The 22,969-nt window shown below is 53.4% G+C and overlaps 1 protein-coding gene and 1 long non-coding RNA gene across 7 annotated transcripts in view; one reads left to right on the forward strand and one right to left on the reverse strand.

Annotated features, from left to right (window-relative positions):
• Positions 1-22,969, forward strand: part of ZDHHC3 (zinc finger DHHC-type palmitoyltransferase 3) — a 53,721-nt gene that overhangs the window by 27,374 nt on the left and 3,378 nt on the right. For 3 of the 6 annotated variants that reach the window (XM_025458229.3, XM_049098549.1, XM_025458228.3), the window contains exons 3-7: positions 2,262-2,386; positions 8,985-9,081; positions 9,744-9,825; positions 9,936-10,031; positions 12,864-12,994. In XM_025458229.3, the coding sequence (XP_025314014.1) occupies positions 2,262-2,386; positions 8,985-9,081; positions 9,744-9,825; positions 9,936-10,031; positions 12,864-12,994 (531 nt within the window). Of the gene's footprint in view, positions 1-2,261; positions 2,387-8,984; positions 9,082-9,743; positions 9,826-9,935; positions 10,032-12,863; positions 12,995-15,541; positions 17,186-22,969 lie in introns of those variants that run through there. The other 3 variants (XM_025458231.3, XM_025458233.3, XM_025458230.3) reach the window with 3 other exon arrangements.
• LOC118351652 (uncharacterized) lies at positions 17,336-22,931 on the reverse strand. Its single transcript, XR_007404409.1, has 2 exons — positions 22,297-22,931; positions 17,336-18,870 (listed from the first exon to the last, which is right to left on the reverse strand). It is a non-coding gene; the product is annotated as an uncharacterized LOC118351652 (long non-coding RNA).

Raw genomic sequence — 22,969 nt, forward strand, 5'->3', positions numbered from 1 at the left:
CCCATATTCCCAACCACCTTCCTGAATGCCTTCTCCTGGGGGTCCCCCAGGCGCTTCAGACTTCCCATATCCAATAGTGAGCCTATCAGCTCTTCCCCAGACCTTGCTTCTCCTGTGCTCTTAAGTGGTGAAAGATGCTGCCATTGACCAGCTGCTCTGCGTGGAGCTTGTTCATCTCCTCCCGTCTCATACCCTCTCTACTACCACAGGATAAATCTGGTTCCCTACACTTTTAGTTTAGATCTGAATTTCCTCCCCACTTCTCCTTCAGCCTCATTAGCTGATTGTTTGCTTACTGGGCCATCAGCAGTAACCTCCTCACTGGTCTTTGGCTTCTCTTCTCTCCCACTTCTGATCTGACCCACACATACAGGCAACTGAGTTCTCATCCTAAAGATGTTACCTGATGGCTCTGGGTGGCCTATGAAGAAAAATCCTGTCCCAGCCTTTAGGCATTTTCTCTCAAGCTGGCCCCTGCCCTTCTATCCAGCGTTTCTGCTGACACTGCATACCCTGGGCTCTGCCATGCTGGTTTTCTCACCATGCCCCAGATGTCCTGTGCTCACTCTCACTTTTATGTCTCTACCTATGCCCCTCTGCTGGCCAGAATCACTTTTCTCTCTCAGGTCCACCTGGCAAACCTCTGTGCATGCCTTAGGACCACCTGTAAACCTCACCTCTTCAGGGGCACCTGAGAGGCTCAGTCAGTTAAGCATCTGACTCTTGGTCTCAGCTCAGGTCTTGATCTTAGGGTCTTGAGTTCAAGCCCCACATTGGGCTCCACACTGAGCATGGAGCCTACTTTAAAAACATAAAAACAACCCTAACCTCTTGAAACTTCTCTGGTTCCCCTGGCTAGTTGGCAGTGGCTTTTCTGTGCTCCTGCAACACAGCTGTCTTCTAGAATTGTTGTTAGCCTCCAAAAGACCAGGAGCCTCCTGAGACAGAGACCTCGTTTGGTTCCTGAATCTATAGCAGTGTGCACCAGAGCACAGGCTAAGTACCCAGTAGGCGCCTGCTGAAGATCAATTATTGGGACCTGGCTTAAGCCTGAGCATGGCCTGTTTTCCTTCTGCTCAGACAGGCACACAGCCCCAGTAGACTCTGGTGGCACTTTGGGTCTGTCACCCCAAGGTGTTGACAGCTAAAACAAATCACAAAGTATCCACAAGCATAAGAAAAGGATGGGATAGCGAGTTGGAGTTCTAGTCGAGAGGCAAGTCAAATCTGAGGGCAGCAGCTTCCAGTCAGTTGTTTTGTTTTGTTTTGTTTTGTTTTTTTAAGATTTTCTTTATTTATTCATTAGAGACACACAGAGAGAGAGGCAAAGATGTAGGCAGAGGAAGAAGCAGGATCCCTGAGGGGAGCCTGATGCGGGACTCGATTCCCGGACCCTAGGATCACGACCTGAGCCAAAGGCAGATGCTCAACCACTGAGCCACCCAGTGTCCCTCCCAGTTGCTTTTGGATTTATGAGAACCGAATATAGATTACCAATGCTTCATAACAATAGGATTGGTTAAAAAAAAAAAGCAACGTAAATAAAACTCGATTCTAGTTTAAACAGTAGCCAAAAAAAAAAAAAAAAAAAAAAAAAAAAACAAAAAACAAAAAACAGTAGCCAGTAACATTGAGAGCTGCAAAGTTTGACCTGGGAAAACTGAACTGTTGGGTGTGATGCCTGCCAAAAAATAATTTGAAAAGCCCAAAGCTATTACTGGGAAATTTTAATGCAAACCAAAAAGTAATCTGTGAGTCAAATCCTCACTGTAGTATTTACATAGGAAAGAATGGACTCAATGAAAACTATTTGACTAGCTAGCAAATCATCAGGAACATGGGGTGCCTGGGTGGCTCAGTTGACTAAGCATCTGCCATCAGCTCAGGTCATGATCCCAGGGTCCTGGGATCAAGCCCTGAGTCAGGCTCCGGAACTCATCAGGGAGCCTGCTTCTCCTTCTGCCCCTACCCCCACTCGTGCTCTCTCCCTGTCTTTCTCTCACTCTCTCAAATAAATAATCTTCTAAAAAATCATCAGGAACAATGTAACTGTTCACTTCAGAAAAATCATTTACTTTCTTCAGGAAAATTCTGTCATTAAGTGTCCATCAGTATTAGCATAATTCAGAACACATACGTTGTTGGGGTGAAAATGTCCTGTCCATGTGTACAGTCACTGCTTCCAAGTGACCGTCTCTACTGCAGTGTCAGAACTGCTGGAACTCCTTGCCCCGCCCTGACACCTTTCTTCTTTCTGACAGGGGGCGGTACCCAAAGGAAATGCCACTAAAGAATTCATCGAGAGTTTACAGCTGAAGCCTGGACAGGTGGTGTACAAGTGTCCCAAATGCTGCAGCATCAAGCCTGACCGAGCCCACCACTGCAGGTACACATGGGTCCCCACTCCTCATCGCCCCCTACATGCACCCCCAGCTTGCTTCCTCCCTTCCCTCACCTCTCACATGCTCCCGCACCTGCTTCTCACTCGGGTGCCATCAGCAACAGGACTTCTGAATGTCCCCTGTTCTGGGCACGGAGTGGCTGCTGTGACTATCCCCCAACCCCAACCCCCAGGGAGCTCACTTAGATTGGAGAGGGCAGGGCAGCCCGGGTGGCTCAGTGGTTTAGCGCCACCTTCAGCCCAGGTCGTGATCCTGGGGACCCGAGATCGAGTCCCATGTCGGGCTTCCTGCATGGAGCCTGCTTCTCCCTCTGCCAGTGTCTCTGCCTCTCTCTCTGTGTGTGTCTCTCATGAATAAATAAATAAAACCTTTAAAAAAAAAAAAAAGATTGGAGAGGGCATTTGGTTCGGGCTCAGGACACCTGTCCTAAGACTTGAATGTCCCACACCTGACGAAGGACCCTGCCAGGCCCTTGATTGTCTCCAGCTCTTTTTCCGTATCTATAAAATTAAGGGGCTTCCTGCTCTTTCTGCCTCACAGTTTTATTACTTTAGGTCACAAGAGACAGAGCTTTGGAAAAATCGTTCAGAGTGTTCAGTACTTGACCCATTTAAGAGGTGGGCCCTATTCCCTTAACTTTCAGAGGGAAATGAAAGGGCTGTGCCTGAATGAAGATGTTTCTTTAAAACAAAACTGGAGGGATCCCTGGGTGGCGCAGCGGTTTGGCGCCTGCCTTTGGCCCAGGGCGCGATCCTGGAGACCTAGGATCGAATCCCACGTCAGGCTCCCGGTGCATGGAGCCTGCTTCTCCCTCTGCCTGTGTCTCTGCCTCTCTCTCTCTCTCTCTCTGTGTGACTATCATAAATAAATAAATTAAAAAAAACAAAAACAAAAACAAAAAAACTGGAGGTTGTGACAGTTGTAGAGTCCGGCCAAAAAAAGCCATTTCCTCATCTCATCTGTGGTGGTTTTTCCCTTTGGTTTTCAGATTTCTTCATTGTTTTGAGTCTTCTCAACAAGAAGACATCTAGCTAAAAACTGCATTTTATTATAAGGGAATTTTAAACACTACATTACAGAAAGACAAACATGTTACTTGGTCCTTCTCTCAGGCTGGTGGGGGGAGTGGGTAGTGGGAGGAGCTCACAGCTAGTGAGTGCCACAGACAGACTTGGGGCCCAGTGTGTGCGCTCCTTTCCAGGGCTCTTCCCACTAGAACTCCAGTTTGGGGGTGACTTGTGTGGCCTGATGTAATTATATGTATGTCTTGCTATCAGAGAGAGAGAGAGAAAGGTGGTGACCCCCTCAACTAGTTGGCCCCTAGTGAGAGTGAGGGCTGAGCAGCTTGGACAGAGCCTGTGCTGATTGCTGTCTCCCATGAGGTGTCCAGCAGTTTGGAGAAGCAGAGTTTCTTTGCACAGAGCCCACCATGGGGTCAGTTTACCTCTGAGGTCTGTGTTACAGACAAACTCAAGGCTTGCTTGTGCCTGAGGTGGAGGCACCTGTCTTGCCTTTTCTGCCACCCGAGATGTTGTCATCCCCTGAGTAAAGAGGACCCAACTCCGGGCAGCCCAGTGTGGTGGAGCAGGCTCCCACTTCACTCAGAGTTGGAGAGGTCAGCGCTCAGAGTCCACCAGTGCTCCCACCACGCTGTGAGACGTGGACCAGGCTCCCTCTGAGCTCCGCGCTGTCCTCTGCGAAGGGAGTTGTTGCCTGGCAGCTTGTTGTGAGGGTTAGACATGAATAACTATATGAGTCAACTGGCTCCCCCAGGAGAAGCCATTGGTTAGTAGAAGTGTGTGCATGTGGCAGAGCGAGATGGGTTTATAGGCTGGACTAGCAACAGGGAGGTGCGAGCTTTGCAGGAAAGAACTTTCTGGTCACCACAGTGGTTCTTTCTCTTTCCTCCCTGAACCCCGGGCTGCCTCCACTGCCTGGCATTTTGCTCACCGCCTCCTCCTCGCCTCTCTCCCCAGGATGATCCGAGGGAGGTATTCTTGAGTGCTAGTAAACAAATCAGCTTCAGCAAAACAAGAGCTGCTGATTCAGATGCAGTTGAGTGAGGATGCCTGTGTGTCGCCTGCTCCTGCATCAGGAAGTGTGTGCTGACAACTGCTCCTCTGTGAGGGCTCGTGGCGGCCCAGGCCATCTGGGAACCCGCGGTTTGGGATAAGCCGATCCCCAGCATGCCAAACAGAGCTAGGTTTGTGACTGCTGGAGCCAAGGGGCCTGCTGCCAGGCTTGAGAGAGTCAGTGTCTGTGTCCCTGCTGGGGCGAAGGTGCATGTCTGCGTGCATGAGCACGCACCTGGCTCTTTGGATCTTGTCCTCCCAACAGAGTCCCATGGAATTTAAAACTATCCCCATTCCCTGAGCTCTGATGGGTACCACAGACGCTCCCTGACCCTGGATGGGTAGATGTTCTTTCCAGCCTGGTGGATGGATCCTCTTTCCACCAAGAGGCACTCTGGAACTCCGGGCTGCTTTTGTCCTGGCATTGAGTACCATGGAGGAATGTGGAAACCCTGTAGAGGGAGCTATTCTTGCTAATGAAGACAGCAAGGCTTATGCACTAGGTTCCTCTTGCACAAGGAGGTGGAAACCATGACCCTGGAAAAGCCTCACACCCTCCACACTCCCCACCCCTCACACACACATACACACTGAGGCTGAGATGGTCATGGGGTGCTTAGGGTCCCTGCTAGATTCTCACTTTGTCTCTCTCATGGTTGTTACCACCGATAAAATTTATATAGCACTAGCAGTATTTTTAAAGCATTTCACCTGCATCATCTCTAATCTTGAGAGATCAGGACTAATTCTGCAGAGGGCGATTCAGAGAAGCTAAGTTTCTCTGCCCAGGGCCCAACATGGGGATCTAAGAGCAGTGTTCTTACTGCTACACTGGACTTCCTTACCCAGAATAGTTGCTGAGCTGGGACCAAGATGTGGTAGATACTTTTTTGCTTATAATTTGTTAATCACAGTGAAGGAGGTGTGGGATGAAAACCTGTGTACAGAGTATGGTCCACTTGGTGTCCTCTTGCTGTGTGTGCCTTTTTCTCTTGCCCTGCTGGGCCTCCCAATCTGATATGGTGGAGCCACTTCCCAGGCTGGCTCTTCTCTGCAAAGGGGGTCCCAGGCTTGGCCCTGGGCTGTAGTGGTGGATTAGACATGGCCCTGACCTTGGGGCTTCCCACTCAGGTGGGGCCGATGCACTTTCCCACCCTGATACTGTTTGGTAAGTGCTCTGTAAGGAGATACACAGGCCCTCACAGATACAGCTATGTTTCCATGGTGGGCCATCACCCCGGCTTGGCCCAGGGCCTCAGCCAGCTCCTCTGGGGGCTAAGAGCCACGGGCCCAAGCGCCTGTGAGCCGATGAGCTCGTTGGAATCCACCAAGCTTTTGAAGGAAGCACTTCCGGGCCTGAAAAATGGCAGGGAACCTGGAGGAAGAGGGAAGGAGAGGCACTGCCCTCTTCTAGAACATTGATTAAAAAACACAGAAAGGGCTTGGGAAACTCCAAAGTCAGGGACATCAACAGACGCCTGCATTGAAGACCTTAGGGCTGTGCAGCAACTGTTCCCGCAGGCTTAGGACATGCTACCAGGCCCCCGGTGCCCGTGGCCCCAGGAGCTTACTGGCCCACAGCTCTCACATGAGGGGCAACGAGTGGTGCCCGAGAGGAGTCCCAGAAGAGGGCCAGCGCACTCAGGGAGGAGCGCAAGGAGGTCAGAGAGAAGAGGTTCTCCCCAGTGGCAAGAGTGGGGAAAGCGCCCTCAGCTCCTGTGTCTGGGGAGGGGACCGCAGAGCCGTCCTGCCCACGTAGCCGCGTGGAACAGGAAAAGGGCTGGCTCTGAGATGATGGGATTCCCCACCAGGGTATCTGGGGGTCGTGGGAAGCTTTTCTTCCTCGTGACGGTTGGTGCCCAAGGTGAGGCAGCTGGATGGGCTGCGGGGCTGGCCTCACCTCTGGTGTACTCCAGGTCTCAAATGCAGAACCGTTGCAGCTGGTGGTTTTGTAAGCCGTAGGTGAGACAGCCCCTGGTCAGGACCTCTCGCCATGTTCATGGATGGACCCCCCACCCACATGCACCCTCGCCTGACCCCACAGCCTGCTTCTGAACAGCTCCACACGCTGCAGGGAGGACCACCCGGGCATTCCATGTCTTTGCAGGCAGGTAGCTCAGAGCCTGGCACTCTGGGCCAGCTTCTGCAGGTCTCAGCAGCTGTGCTTGCTTGTCCCTGCTGCTCCCTGGAGGAGGAAGAGGAGTGTTCTGGCATGGCCGCCCAGTGACACGTAGCCCGTTGTGAAACTCACTTCCTGGGGTGCCCACTGGGTCTCTTTAGAGGCTGAGAGGAGAGCACAGGATGGATTTGCTTAAGAGCTTGTTGAAACTTGGGCAGCCTTTAGAGGATGTCAGGCCACTTGGCACATCTGTGCTGCTGACCAAACACTGCTTTAGAGCACCCACTTAGAACCCCCTTGCAGGAGGAAGCACAGGTGGAAGAGAAACCAGTCAGGAGCCCAGAGCAGGGAAGGAGTGACCCTTGGAGTATGGTCCCTAGATTGGGAGGGAGCTAAGACCCCAGAGCTGAGGAAGGACATGCAAGGTGACTCTGCAGAGGGAATGTGGGGCCTGGTGGAGGGAGCAGCTCAGTCTTCACTGTCTACTTGTCTGTACTCTTAAAATTCTATCCTGGGAACAAGTGTTATCAACTGAAATCTGTAGTATGCATATTCATATGTAGTTTTAATTGGTAACACATGCATACAGAGAGAGATGGATACCTGACTTTCTCTTTATATCCCTCCGTGTCCCTTTCATGCCTCTTTCTTCCCCTGTCCTCCTGGCTCCCAGGAAGATTATAGAGCTGGGCCGCATCTCTAAGATGTGCTCATTCCCCCTATGCTAGTGAGGACCTTCGAAGTTGTGGAGAAGAACAAGGTGAAGACTGGCCAGGCCCCCATGATCAGTTCTCACCTTGTGCTTCCAACACTTACTTCCTGTGAGTGGGGAACTTGAGGCTCCAAGTTTGGTCAGTCTGACCAAGGTAGCTCAGACCCAGGCCTACCTTGCCACCGAAGCTCACGCCATGCTCAGAAAAGGTCACAGGTCCTCCTTTGGGTGTGGATGAGCCCACAGCCCCAAGTCAGCCATGGCCTCGCCATGGGGCTCTCATTCAGAGTGATCTGTGCTTCCTGGCCTGCAGTCTGGGGAGCACCTAAACTCCATTCCCAGAAGAGCTCCTCCTGTGCTTTCCCTGCCCTGACAGTCATCAGAGCTCAGTGAGTGTGAGCTCACCACGTGTGAATGTGACACAGCCCTTCCACCAGCATCCACCTGTCATGGCCCACAGTGCACTTAAGTTCTCTCCCCAAGGTAGGGCAGCCCTGGTGGCTCAGCGGTTTAGCGCTGCCTTCAGCCCAGGACGTGATCCTGGAGACCCGGGATCGAGTCCCACATCAGGCTCCCCACACAGAGCCTGCTTCTCCTTCTGCCAGTCTCTGCCCCTCTCTCTCTCTGTGTGTCTCTAATAAATAAATAAAATATTTTTTAAAGAAATTAAGAACCCAAGGTAAAGTTAGTTGTGGAAACGGATGGAAAGAAAAGCTAGTGTGAACTAAGGGGCTTCCAAAAAAGTAAAGTTCCTAATTGTATTCTTTCCAAGCTTCTATTTACAGTATTTTAAACTGTTCTGAGCAGATAACAACCTCAAAATAATGTCAAGGAGCCTATGTTAGCAAATTGAGAAAGGACCAATTTCTGGCGAGCCCATCTATTGGCAAAGGAGTGTTTCTAAACCTGAGTTTTGGGGGTAGGTGCTTTCAAGGCCCTGTGAGCCTGTATTCCTGTTTCAGATTACTTCTTCCAAAAAAGGGGCGAGGAGGGTGTTTGGTAATCAATAAACTTGAAACAGTCTCAGTCCCAATATGAGCCCAATTACAAGTTAGTAATTTGCAAATTAATGGAATTTCTGATCAACACTTAAGCTCAAATATATTCTGCTTCTGCAGCTAAGAGGTTGTTATCTTAGAGCTGGAAGGTTCTTGAGGGGGCACTTCCCGTCGTCCTAGACATCCTGCACTTGAGCCCGCTTTGCCTATTCCGCTTTGCCTATTCCGGCGCCTCTGCGGTCAGCCACACCCTCCCTGCTAGCGCCTGGCCCTTGGGTTTTGGGTGTTCGGGGGATGTTGGGAGCAACTGTTTTCTGTATCCTATCTCAGACTGTCACGTTGTGGAAACTGCTTCTTCGCTCCATCCTGTCAGTAAACCGGATTCACAGCTCTCCGTTAGCACCGGAGAGCAGCCTCTTGCTCAGCCCCTCAGTTCCACCCTGTTTCATGTTAAACGAGAAGGGGCCTCGTTGACGTAGGACTATCCCCTGTTTGGAATAAGTGTGACCATGGGGGTCCTGACCCGCCTTCTAGGACCCTTGCAACACGCCCAGTGGGACAGCAGGTAGTGCCCAGGAGGCCCCGTGCACGGAGTAGAGCTAGGGGGTGGGTTCTCTGCTCCCCTCGGGCCCCTGCTGCTGTGAGGACACCCCTAAAGGTCTGCCTTGTGGGCCCTTTCAGCGTTTGCAAGCGGTGTATTCGGAAGATGGACCACCATTGTCCGTGGGTCAATAACTGTGTTGGCGAGAACAACCAGAAGTACTTCGTCCTGTTTACAGTAAGTCAGCTTCCGAATCGCGCCCCACCTCCGCGGAGCCATGGAGTGCTGTGGTCCTTTGGAAATTCTCGGCACTCACGGTGTTTTTTGCTGCTGTGCGGAATATAGCCTGGCCTTCCTCTGCCTTCCTCCCAGAGCACTCCTGCTTGTTCCTATGCCCTCCACTTGAGCTTCTAGAAAACTGGCTCAAGTTGATTGGTTATAAGCAAGGGCCTTGTACTGAGCTCCCCTCCCAAGAGTCCAGTCTAAGTAGCTACAGAAGCCCGTTTGGGTGGTGATTGCAAGCCCTCCCTGAGAGTAGATATAGATAATATTTAGCACAAGGGCTGCAAGAGCCCTTGGCAGTCAGCGCCCAGACTTTTCAAGTGAAGGGAAGCCACAGGCCTGGAGCACCCTGGCCCACCTAGGGCCCAGGTCACGCCTGGCGACAGGCGCTGGTTTCTATCTTATTCCACATACTCCTAGTAAGTGCTGCTCACCCCAGTCCCAGAACTGGGATGGGAGACCAGTAGAGGAATCACCAGGTGCCTCTCTGGCTCTCTCCTGGTCAGCCCTCAGCCAGAGTGTTCCGGAACGGGAGGTTCTGAGCGCCCCTGTCCCGGGAGCCTGCACGGTCAGAAGGTTCTCACAACAATGGCGTCTGCACTGCTTTCCTGTTTCAGATGTACATAGCTCTCATTTCCTTGCACGCCCTCATCATGGTGGGATTCCATTTTCTGCATTGCTTTGAAGAAGACTGGACAAGTGAGTATGTGCCGGAGCCTGCCTCCCTGCTCCAAGGGGCGGTGTGCGACCCAAGCAGGGCGGGCTCTTGGTTTGTGTCATGGTGCCAGGGGCCAACCCCATTTTATTAGATCTGCTGCAAGCCTACGGACTGACCAGGGAAGGGACAGCAGAGGCCCGACTCTCTCTTCATGAAAAAAAGCAGCCCCTTAAAGTCAGTTCCACAGGTAAAGTAGTGAGTGGGACAGACCCTCTAGCCTGAGGGTCCCCAGGGGAAATGCAGGCCCCCACAGGAAGCACATCCCAGGGCACGGGAGCCCTGCCATGGGGAGAACCTTTGTCTCCTTGTCTTTAGGAAGAGGCACTTTAGGGGCACCTGGGTGGCTTAGTCGGTTGAGCATCCGACTCTTGATCTCAGCTCAGGTCTCATGAATTCAAGCCCCACATTGTGCTCCATGCTGGGTGTGGAGTCTACTTTAGAAGGAAAAAAAGGAAGAAGAGGCACTTTAATCAAAAGTCATTTCATTCCAGTCTCACAGAAATCCATTCTGAACTTTTGATTTTTTGTGTGTGTGATGGTTTCTTAACTGCTTAATTACCGATCTACATTAAGGTGATAGAGCAGCTCTCCCTGCTGTAGTGGTATCCATTTCAGTGCACAGGCACTGAGGAAGGAACCCCAGCCAGAAGGCCACACAAATCCTGAGGGAAAAAAATAGCTGCTGTGAAAAATGAATGCAGTTTTATGATTTTAAACAAGAATAAAAATAAGAGGGAAGAAAAAAATTTTCAGTAGATGCTGGAGGAATTGAGAGGCCACATGCTGGGCAAGATCTCTGACACACAGTCTGTGAGACAAACGCCTACCATCACTGCTCAGCCTCACATCCAGCTTGTGTAAGAAGGGGAGGGGGTGTCCCCAGAATCAGGGCACTTTGACTTGAGGTTTGAAGAAGGGTAGAGGGGTAGTTCTACACTCCTGGGCCCTGGCTCCTGCCTCCCCAACTCCATTCACATAGTTCCCGGGGCCAGTCGAGGAGGAGAAGGGTATGTGTAGCTGTGTGAGGATGGAGAGCACGCCATGGTGCTGGGCTCCGCCTTCTGCCCGGCCCCGGGGCAGCCAAGGTGAGGACAGAAGGAGCAAGGCGCCTCTTTCCAGTGGGCACCTGCCGTGTGCACATGCAGGACCCCGGGATGACCTGTGCAGATGTTCTCGCGTGTTCTCAACCATGCCACCCAACGTAAGGGAGAACTAAAGTTCAGAGAGCCCCGGCCTTGTGCCCACATTCCTTTGTTACCAGGCACTACTCCAAGTCTGATAGTCCAGCAGGGAGCCAAAGTCCCAGCCTTCTGGGGCTGGAGGTGTCGTGAGCAAGGCAGTCAGCACGCAAGGACGGGAACAAACGCGATTCCATGGCGTGTGGGGTGGGAAGGATGCAGGGGCGAGACAATACTAGTGGGGGCTTCTTAGCAAGAGCCCGTGGTGGGGAGTTGGCTCCAGGATCCTCACCCTGCTGTGGCTGCCTGACTGTGGAACCCTCATCCTGCCCACCCTGCCCAGCACCCAGGAAGGCAGCTGCCATACCCAGAGCCTCCCGAGCTGGCCCCACCAGGCCCTGCTAGCAAGGAACCCAGAAGGGAAGGCATTTACAGGCATTAAGTCCCAAGGGAGGGATCCCTGGGTGGCGCAGCGGTTTAGCGCCTGCCTTTGGCCCAGGGCGCGATCCTGGAGACCCGGGATCGAATCCCACATCGGGCTCCCGGTGCATGGAGCCTGCTTCTCCCTCTGCCTGTGTCTCTGCCTCTCTCTCTCTCTCTCTCTCTGTATGACTATCATAAATAAATAAAAATTAAAAAAAAAAAAAAAAAAAAAGTCCCAAGGGAGGCGTGCGGTGATAAAGGCATTTGGATGAGATGGTCCTCACCACCACCCCCCATGCAGGGCTGCTCAGGGGAGCACTGAACCCCCAGGTTCTGAGTTCCCAAAGCCCAGTGAAGCCCAACCCTCCCCCCCCAATCAGACCCCTCCAACCAGGGCAAGGGGCCCGAGAACTGGGGCAATGAGAAACACGCACAACCAGACTAATGGGTCGAGGTGGCCGTCAGTGGGGTCCAGGGTCCTGGGATAGTGAGTATCATCAGCTGGGGCCCCCATCTCCCAGTGTTGTCCACATTCCCCCAGGCAGCCCCGCTGCCCTCCACCACCATTACCCACAGCACCTCTGCTTTGCTCTCCATTTGGAGGTGCTTCTGATTTAGACTTGGCCCAGACGGAGGTTTCTACTGCTTAAAACAGAACCACCCATTTCGTCCAACCTCCCTGCTCTACTGAGGAGGGGGCAGAGGCCTGGGCGGGGACAGGGACTTGTATCAGGTCACACCCCTGGCAGCCTGGGCCCAGAGAGGCCAGGAGAGGGAGAGCACCTGCTCTGGGTCCTGCAGCTCTCTGGTTGGACTGACCGTCTTGTGATGCAAATGCTCCTGGGAAGGGCATTTCCACTGGGGCTTATTTCACCCCCAGCTCAGGCCCAAGGCCAGCAGCTGAACCCCTCATAAACTTCGAATCCCAAAACCCCTGAGCGATTCTCTGGACCTGGCCCCTTCCTGTCACCCAGAAGCAGACAGAGGTGTAGGAATGTCCAGAAAATTCATGGCCAAACCAGAACCACACCGAGGCCCCTCCACCTGTGCAACCATGTTGTGCTCTCTGTGGAGAGGAGGGTCTCCCTGTCTTCATGCCTCAGCCCTGAGGCCTTTCTGGGGCCTTCCATGTGCCTGGCACTATGCTTGGCACCAGGATACAGATGCTGGCTGAGAAAAGAGCCAGGGGTAACAGGTGTGAGGAGGGGAAGCCCCAGGAGGGGCCTGGCCCTTGGAGAACCTGCCCGAGGGCAAGCTGTGCAACCAGGTGTGGGGCAGGACAGTGGCCGCCTGGGCCTAGACGCCAGACAACGTGTGGCACCCGGGAGGTGCCAGGCCATGCGGGGCTGGGGGCATTGAGTGGCATGCAGTGGGCAGCGGCCAGCAGCCCCAAGTCTCACATGTCCCTTTCCTTTCAGAGTGCAGCTCCTTCTCGCCACCTACCACAGTGATCCTCCTCATCCTCCTGTGCTTCGAGGGGCTGCTCTTCCTCATTTTCACATCAGTGATGTTTGGGACCCAAGTGCACTCCATCTGTACAGATGAAACGGTACGTGGGCGGCCTGCCCACCCCATCCACTCCTGGGCTTGGGGGGAGGCCCTGGGGCAGGTGTTGCTGGGAGGGGTGTGTGCAGGCAGACCTGTGACCAGGGCTAGGTGTGAGGTGTGCAGGGCGCACGCCTCCATTACAGTGACACTGGATCTTACACACACACACACACACACACACACACACAGGCCCACACCCACCCACATATTTGAGTCTTCCCTTGGGGCAGGCCCAGCAGGTCACAGCAGGAATGGGGCCTAGCAGCCTTGGTGAAGGGTGCCCTTTGCCAAAATCCTTCCATCCTCCCATTTTGGTTCTATCTTCTACGCACTGCCATGTTAGGCACTCTACGGGGCACAGGGACACCCTTTCCTTCCCCTCCAAGGACTAGAGGCCTGGAGAGAGGATGATGGACAAAGGGTGCCTTAATCCAGCTGAAATGGGCAGGGTCAACATCCTGAAGGAGGTGGCCGCATGAGTAGGTCCAGAGGGCAGAATCAGGAGGCAGCCCCGAGCTGTGGGCATCAAGCCCTCACCTGGCCACTAGATCCCTCCGCTTGGCCCAGCTCTGGTTCTCGTCCATTGCCTTCCCCCCACCCCCACCCCCGCCCCTACCCCTGCCCCTACCCATACCCACAGTTCCTTCTCTGTAGACTTCGAGGCTGCTGGCTGGGAGGACTGGAGCCCACTCCCCTGGTGCCACTGCCACCACCATTGTCTGGCTGCCCCAAGTGTCCAGAAGCCTCAAGGTGGTCAATCCATTGCTGTGATGTGGGCATTTCTTCTTTTTGGCTTTGGGTTCCAGGTGAGGAGCCCCAAGAGGAAGAGGTAGCACTTAGTTTGGGGAGCAGAGGCATGAGGTCCTGGCTTCCCAAGGTCCCCCTCAGGTGGCAAATCTCAGTCATCCAGGGGCTCTGTGGGACGGCTTCGGGCCTGCTGATTACTTAGCCTCAGATGGAGGCTCGTAGGAAGACAGACTCCTTGTCACTGCCCCCCAGGCCCTTCCCTGGGGGTGTGGAAAAACAGGGGTTTGGCGCTTCTCAGCAGCAAGGCGCCATCTTTTGGATCCATGGGAATTCCCGATGGTTTAGAATGTTGGGGGGGCTCTCAGCAACTTTTATACCTTTTTTAAGAAGTAACATCATTGTAAGAGTTTCTGTAACAATAGTAGCCAATGGTGTAGATCTGGCTATGTGTCCAAGCCGTAAATGTGACCAGCTTCTCTGCCTAAGACCCGCAGGGAACCCATGGGTGACCGTCTGGCCCCGCCCACTGTTGCATACGGCCAGGCCACACAGGCCTTGGGCTCAGGGAGCCAGAAGGAAAACTCACACAGCCCTGTCCTAGCTGTCCTCCCCCTTCAAGGCCATTCCTAAAGGGAATTGTGTTGGAAAGGAAAGCAGAAAAGAAGGAAGGGTGTGTCTTGGGAAAGCGCATGGACCCTCCGCCTGGACCCTCCCAGCTCCCTCTCCGTGAACAGAGACTCCACTTAGGCTGGCCCCTCCGGCTCCTCCCCGCTCCTCCTCCTCACCAGAGACCACGGCAGACAGACCCTCAGCCAGGCTCCTGCCAGGCTGCTTCCCTCCTGTTCCTCTGGGCAGCGCCACATCCTCAGGCCCTGCCCACTGACCAGCTCCATCGGAAGAGGGGCGAAGGGAGGGAACTGGCTTCCTCCCTAGCCTACTTTTCCCGTGAGGCTTAGTAGGGGAGTAGTCCAGCCTGTAGACAACCACCAAGATGGCCTCTGCTCCTGCTTCTTCCCTGAGGAGCACCGGGAAGCCCTTTGCCAGGCCTGGGGCTGGCTGTCTGTCCAGGCAGCCCCTCTAACCTATACTAATCCCTTTCCTTCCTCCTCTGTGGTGGCTTCTCCCCTCACCCACGGTCTCCTACTCCTGTCTGGCCTCCTCAGGTTGGCCTCGCCAGCCCCACTGAGCAGGGTGCTTCTTTGACCTCCTGGGCTGGTGAGACTAACGATGCCAGAGCAGTCATTTGATTTGTTCCCTTTTTTTTTTTGTCTGCAAAGTGGTCATAGTAGTGCCAGACTTGAACCAACCCAAATCGAAGGCCAACATTGGCTGTCATGATCACGAGCCCCTGCCAGCCCTGAGGCTTCTTGCATCCAAGCCTTCACAGCATTCCTGCACACAGCCGGGCCCAGCACCAGGCCGGAAGCGCCTCCGCAGAGCCCAGTCTGGGTAGACGTGCTCCTCCACTTAGTGAAACACACTGGATCAGCATGCCCAGGAATCCTGGCTCAGCGGCCTGTGGATTTGCTCACTTTTCCCTCCCTGGAGGGACCTGTAAATATGTGCCCACCCCACCGCTACTACCACCAAAAAACAAAAACAAAACAAAACAAAAAACCATGCTTTTTTTTTTCCTTTGACACTTTTTATAAGAGAAAGAGAAGAAACATGTATCATATAGGTAGCTCTGTGGCTTGACAAGGAAGCATTTACTCCATTCATCTCAAGCTAACGGACATTCGTCCCCAAAATCCACAGCAATAAAGTGCTTGACTGAAAGTATGATTGTTCTTGTTTTCAGGGAATAGAACAATTGAAAAAGGAAGAGAGAAGATGGGCTAAAAAAACAAAATGGATGAACATGAAAGCCGTTTTTGGCCACCCCTTCTCTCTAGGCTGGGCCAGCCCCTTTGCCACGCCAGACCAAGGGAAGGCAGACCCGTACCAGTATGTGGTCTGAAGGACCCTGACCAGCATTGCCACTCAGACACAAACCACATCACAGCACTACCGTCCTGTCCGTTCTCACGAATGTTTAAATCGAGAAAAAGCAAACCAACTACTCTAAAACTTTTTTTTTTAATGTCTCCAGTAAAATGGCTGAGCGTTGCAGAGAAAAAAAAATGTCCCCATGTTTTATTTTTAAAAGATCATCCTATCTATTTTTTGGTGACCGAAGCTGCTCTTCTTTTTTTTCCTTTTTTAAAATCACTCCTCTGGCCTCTGATTTCCTCTCTGCTGTCTGTCTGGCCTGACTAACGTGGAGGGTGCTGTCTCCCGGCCCGCCTCTACTAACAGGGAGCCGTTGGCCGGTGCGCGGATGGACCGGCCTGGACGCTGGTTAGGGATGCGTGGGAGAGGCAAGGGGGGCCGTGACCTCCCGCTGCCCAGGAGGCAGTGGCAGGCACCCCAATGGGACTTAAAGCGTCACCGAAGACAGATGCTTACCACCTTGTGACCAAGAGGGACGGGACCAGGGCCAGAGCCCTAAGAAGGGCCCTTGGCCCAGTGGCCTCATCCCCCCATGTGGACACGGTTTGCCTCCTTGTACTCCATGGGCTTGGGTGTGTAGAGTGACTTCTGGAGGGTGGGGTGGGATCAAAGGGGTCTTATTTGTATTCTGAATCACCAATTATATTCCCACTGATTATTTGGAACAGTATGAAGGAGAGTTTTTCAGCTCAAAATGCCTTACACAGTCAAAAGGAGAAAAAAAATATCACGCTATTACAGGTTTTCTTTGCTTACTCTTAGCACCCCTCCCCCTCCATCTCCTCCTGCCCTCTCCCCCCCACCACTCCCCCTCTCTCTCCCTCTCCCAGCAAGGTGGCCAGTCAGCTGCATTAATGCTGAGTGACACAACCACAGCCCCCAAGGCGCACAGCCCATCATCACCCCCCTCTGCCCCATTTTGTAAATCTCCAAAGTGGGTACCCTTTCTGATGTTTTAGACACCTAAATGTGCACGTAGCCATGTCTTATCTGTATTTTAACCTGGGAGGCCGTCATCTGGCCCAGGGCTGACCGGGGTGTAAGGTGGACATCGCGGCCCGCAGGCCTCTGCAAGCTGGCAGGTGGCCGTCCCGCTCACGGGAACGGGCAGCGCGGGGACAGAGTGGCCTTGCCATTCGGAGGCACGAGGCCTGAAGAGAGTAGGGAGATGAGGAGACGGACAGGGATGCAGACATCACAGACCTCGGAGTGCTGAGCATCTGTGAATTTGTACACGTGGATTTGAGGTTTTTTAAATGATCACCACAAACCTCCTTTTTTAGCTTGTGCTGCGGGTGGGGTGGGGAAGGTTTGTGAAGCTCAGTGCAGGATGGAGGAAATTCATCTAGCCATGTGATTCTCCATGAACAGTACGTGGAACATGCTGCCTCTTTTCGATTCTGTCCGTGCTTCCACATGGAAACAAAATGCAATAAAATTTTTCCAAAACCTGTCCTTGAGCCGTGCTCTCTCACAGCGCTACCCTCGGGGAGAGCTGAGGGTCCGGGCGAGGCGAGTGTGTGGTGGTAGGGCCCTTGCTCCACTGCCCTTAAACGACATTTATTTCCGTTCCTCCTCTTGACTGAGGCATCAGTTGTGTTGATTTTATTTATTTATTTTTTATTTATTCATGAAAGACACACAGAGAGAGGCAGAGACACAGGCAGAGGGAGAAGCAGGCTCCATGCAGGGAGCCTGATGCGGGACTTGATCCCGGGTCTCCAGGATCACACCCCGGGCCAAAGGCAGGAGCCAAACCCCTGAGCCACCCAGGGATTCCCAGTTGTGTTGATTTTAAAGGACGCGTCAGCCACATGCCCTCGACGGAGCCTGCCCCCCACCCCTGCCTCTGCTTCAGGGATTCTGCTGCCTGAAACCCCCTCGGGAGCTCCCGGCTACAGAAAAGCCTTCAAGTCCGCAGCGTGGCCTCTAGCGCCGGCCACGGGGGAGAGAAAGGTCCCTTTCCCTCTCCCCACCCAGCAGAAAGCGGCGTGGAGCCAGAGGAAGTCGCTAGAACGTTCCAGTCCTTTGAAGGCGCTCCTTCTCATCCCTCCCGTGTAACCAGAAAACTCCAGGACCCTTCCTGAGGCTCGCCTCTTGAGACCGGGCTCTTCATGCCCTAAGTCTAGCCTGAGACCTCAAGTGGTTTTTACTTTTTTAAGATTGTATTTTTATTTATTTGAGAGGCAGCACGAGCAGGGGGCAGAGGGAGAAACACCCCCTGCTGAGCCGGGAGCCCCATGTGGGCTGGATCCCAGGACCCCGGGATCCGGACCTGAGCTGAAGGCAGACACTTAACCGACTGAACCACCCAGGCGCCCCCGAAGTGTTGGTTTATTTTTTTTAATACTGTGTGTTTCCCATAGGTTTTTTGATTTTTGTTTTCCTTTTCAACAGTTCACTGAGGTATGTGAAGGCCACAGTGACCGTACAGTGACTTTAGAACAGTTGTCACAGGCTCTGGCCCGCTCCCACCCGTCAGGGATCCATCCCTTGGGAGGCAGCGCTGCCCTCTGGTCCTGCCGGGGAATATTTTTTAAGTATTTGGATGCCCTCCAAACACTCCAAGGTTTTGTGGGGTTTTTTGTTGTTTTTTTTTTAAGTGACCCAGTTTGGTTCTTTTTCCCGTGGAATTTCTGAGGAATGCAGTAGAGAGTTTTGAAAATGTATTGATTTCTTTTTTTGGTAAGCCCTAAAAATAGAAATTCATCGTTTAAACCCGCGCATACTATGCATATCCTTCCCAGAGGAAAAAGGTTGCTCTCGGCCTCCTGCGTGATTCCACCTCCGGGCTTTTACGGAGCCCTTTGGCTGAAAGAAGGAATGCTCCCCAGCTCTTCAGGCCCTCGGAAGATGGGAATACCCCAAGATCCCCGAGGCTTTCTTAGATCACTTCCATTGAAATGGAAGGCATTTTGCCTGGAGTTCAGTGACTAGGGATGTGGCTGTCTTTGCAGTAAAGTGATTGGTTCCGGGCCTGGCGTCCACACGGGAAGAAACCGGCTTCACACACGGCTGGGGAGAGATGGGGAGAGAGGACCGTCTGCACCAGGGCGGCCCCAGCTTTTGTCTGCAGCCCTGAAGCTGTGCGCCTGGGAAGTGAGCCTATAGCGGCTTCCGTCTTCCAAAGATGGGTCCCTGGAGAGTGGGGGGAGGGGGGATAAAGAGGAAGGTGACAAAAAAAATTTTTTAAAGAGGAAGGTGACACAGGGAGCTGGATCAGGTGACTCCTGCCGGCCTGTCGGCCTCAGGCAGGGGCTCCCAGCAACTGTGCTGAACATGCAAAAGGCCCACATCCCAGCAAACCTCTGCCCATGTGCCCGGGCTTGGGGACCTCATGCCCCACAAAGTGAGCGTGGGTAGCAATGCGTGTTCCGGTCTCCTGCTAGTCGCACTGATCCCTCTCTGAAATAGTTTGTTTCTGGAGAACCAAGTGAGCCACCTGCAATGACCAGCTTCCATTCACCGTGCCTCGGCTGCTGAGAAAGTCCCCGTCCACCGTCCTGTTTCAGGGATCTTTCAGATGAGGCGGATTAGGAAGTGTTTCTGGACCACCTGTGTCAGGTGGGCATCGCGCAGAAACCCGGGCTTGGGGAGGCTGCGTTGGGCTCCCCCAGCCGGGCAATGGCCCTTCAGCTCCTCCCCCCTCGTGGCTTATAGGTGCATCGCCCAAAGGGTGAGCCAGGGGTCTCAACGTAGGAGGGGCCCTAAAATACCAAAGAAGTGTGAAGAGAGGACGATTCTGCTGGAATCCCTCTCCCCCAGAGGCACCGCACCTCCGAGGGGTCCCCGGAGCAGCAGCGTCAGCATCACCCAGGGCACGGCAGACCAGCCCAACCCCAAACTCTCGGGGCGCACCTTGGGTCCCAGGTGACTGACACGCCGTCTCTCAAGGCCTGGAGCCCCACGGGGTGTGCAGGGGTCTCCCGCGTGGTGCTGCCGGTGTGCCGACTGGGCGCCCCCTTCCCCAACCCACAGCCTCCCCGACAAATGAACGCTGAGCAAACAAGAAAGGTCTGTTCGCGTGAAGGGGGAGCCAGACCGTTATCTGTCTGTCCATCTGCCTGCACAGTTCAGTCTGTCCGCCTGGGCTCTGCACCAAGGGGTTCACCGGATTAAAGGCTTCACGGTGACACGGATACAAGCCGCTGGCCACTCTGCCCTCCCCACTCGGAGACTTCATTTTCCCACCTTCTCCCTCAGGAGGAAGTCCTCGGTGGCATGACCCCCGTGGGTACCCTAGAAGTCGGAGTGGCCCCGGGTCCATCCGCACGCACAGGAGTTTGCAGAAGCCCCTGGGTGGCACCCCTCCGGACGCAAGGATGCCCTGAGTCCCCCTCCTGCTGAGGTTACGCAGCCCGGCGACCCGGCACTTAGGCCCTGGCTTCTCCCAGGCTCTGGTTCAAGTCCCTGCTCGGCTGCTTCGTTGTGTGTGTGACTTTGGGCCCCGGCTGACTTAAGCCTCCACGACCTCATGTGTCAAACCAGAGAGGTTCATCTAAATCACAAGGCTGAGCGAGGATTAAAGGGGCATCGTGACCGGCAGTGAGGGTGGCGTCTGGCGCACGGCGTGGCTTCAGCCCACGTTAGCTCTGCTAGACCTCCGCTTCCCAAACCACTCACAACGGTTCACGATTAGTGAGATGCTTGTTGGTGTGCTGTGGCCTTTTAAAAAAAGTACATAAATAAAAATGCGCCACAATTGTAGAGTAACTATGGTTTCATGGAACTTTGTGGGGGGCGGTGCCAGGTTGCACAGAAAAGTATCGCCCTTTGTGGGTTGTAGTAAAAAGCTGCGAGAGTGTTCTCTGGCCCTCTAAGGAGGAGGGCAGGTGACGTGGGTGGCAGCCTCTCCAACTCTCCCTCCAGTGATGTGGGGAGCAGAGTGTGGGGACAGGGGCAATGATCTCTTGCTCCGAGGGTCTCAGCCGAGCCTTACAAAGCCTGTGCTCCCTCGGATGCCTAAGTCCTAGTATGTTCATTTAGGGACTTGGGTGGGTCCGTTTGCAGATCACAGCTCCTGTGCCACCCTGGCACAGGGGCCCCAAAGCCCCCATCACACACACCTTACAAGAGACGTTGGTTCCAGCCACTGCCCCCTACCCAGGAATCAACCATTCTCGTTCGCCTGGGCCTGAAGTGGGTATTACTGCTGCCGCCACAAACCTCCTGCTCAAGAAGGTTGCCTTCAGCACGTCTTTAAATCCACACGAAACTCAAAATTGAGTCCTACCAGGAGAAACGAACCCCACTGGATCCTCCTGAACCTGCGGTTCAGACTCTCAGGCCTCTCTTATGCCTCAGATGCATTCGGAACATTTGCTTCTGTCCAGACTCAGAGTTGATACACCTGGATGTTTGTCCATCTCTCTGCTCAGGAACTTTATCTGGTGGACGGGATGGGCTCCTTCCAGAATGTTCTTATGAGCTTGGTGAAGAAGTTGGTGCTCACTGGGCCCACGCCACTGGCATGGACACAGCAATCCTGCAGGCTCTGGCTTCCCTCTGCCTTTGTGATCGGCACGGGTAGAGGGAGAATTTGTAGGAGGATTGAAAATGCACTGGGAAGAGGGGAGACACTGGTTCTCGCCCCGGTTCTGACGACCAGCAGGACAAGTTTTGGCTACCGCAGTGGCCTCTCAGACCCTCTGTTTTCTCATCTTCCAAGTGTCAGTACCAACACCTGCCTCCTCTCAGGGTGGTGCGAGGACCCAAAATCATGGCTCTGAGTGAGCCCAGTCCGTGTGGATATAGTCTGCCATTTCTGGGTGTCCCCTCTGTGGCCTGCCCTGCCACCTCATGATGTCGCAGCTTCCCTGAAATCATGTTCTTAAAATGCCTCTCTTGACAGGCTGCTAAGGGTTGCCCAGGAAGGGAATGCAGGATCCCCAAAGCAAGTCCCCTCAGTTGGCCACCGCTGCTTCTGCTAAGTAGGGGGCGCCTGGCGAGGGGCCAGTCTGTGGGCGGCACAGCATCCGGTGCTCTTGACCTAAGTACATGAGGCTCCCGCAGAAGTTGTCAGCAAGGTCTGTTTCCTGAAACGGCTCCTCTGTTCTGATTACGACAGTAACACCCGCTCAAAAGTGGGGAAAGCTTGGAACGTACGGGAAGTCCACAGATATAAATACGAATCATCCCAAATCCCTCCCCAGAGGTAATCTCGGGTCCCGTGATGTCGTGTGCAACTAACTATGCTGTCTTCCTTTGACACCGTTGGACAGGATTTTCCGGTGCGCTGTAAAACTGTGGACACCATTTGTCACAGCTGTGTTGTGGTTCGGTTTGTAGGATCGCTGACTTGGCTGTCACTGTGGGCATTTTGATTGTTTCCAGCTTGTCACCTTGTAACTCGGTGTTCAAGACCGTATCGCTCACATTTTTGTGTCTCAGATTATTTTTTTCATCTTTCACTGTGAAATAACTTCCGACTTACAGAGAAGCAGCAAAAATAGCACAAAGCGCTCCTATATCCCCCCTCCATCGGTCTTTCTAAACGTAAACATTTTATATGGCCACAAGACATAACCTGGGAACTTATCAATACGATACCATTAACGGGTCTACCTGCTTTATTCAGACTTGTCCGGTTGTCCCGCTGAGACCCTCCTCTGTCTCATTGTGTCGCTTGTCACGTCTCTGGAGTCTGCTCCAATCTGCAGTGCTGCCCGGTCCTTCTTCGCCTTTCATGAATTTGACCCCCTTTAAAAAAAAAAAAGTAAGATGAAGGGCACCTGGGTGGCTCAGCGGTTGAGCATTTGCCTTTGGCTCAGGGTATGATCCCAGGGTGCTGGGATCGAGTTCCGCCGCAGGCTCTGTGCGAGGAGCCTGCTTCTCCCTCTGCCTGTGTCTCTGCCTCTCTGTGTGTCTCTCGTGAATAAATAAATAAAATCTTTTTTAAGAATTGAGATGAAATTCACATAACATAAAATCCACCACTTTGGTGCGTGCCGTTCAGTGGCATGGAGTCCGGACGTAAGGCCGTGCCACCTCCACCTCTGTCCGGTTCCAAAGTGTGTTCATCAGACTCTGACCCTTTTGAAGATCAGAGGCCAGGTATTCAGTAGAGTGTCTACCCTTCAATTTGCGTTTGCTGTTTTCTGGCAATTAGATCTAGATTACGCGTTTCTGGCAGGAAAACCACTGAGGTGGTGTCCTGGGCGCGTCACATCCTGAGGTCAGTGCGACGTTAACACATCTCATTATCGGCGATGTTACTTCCGAGCTGGTTAAGGCGATG

The sequence above is a fragment of the Canis lupus genome, chromosome 20 (genome assembly GCF_003254725.2).
Source record: "Canis lupus dingo isolate Sandy chromosome 20, ASM325472v2, whole genome shotgun sequence".
Taxonomy (NCBI): Eukaryota; Metazoa; Chordata; class Mammalia; order Carnivora; family Canidae; genus Canis; species Canis lupus.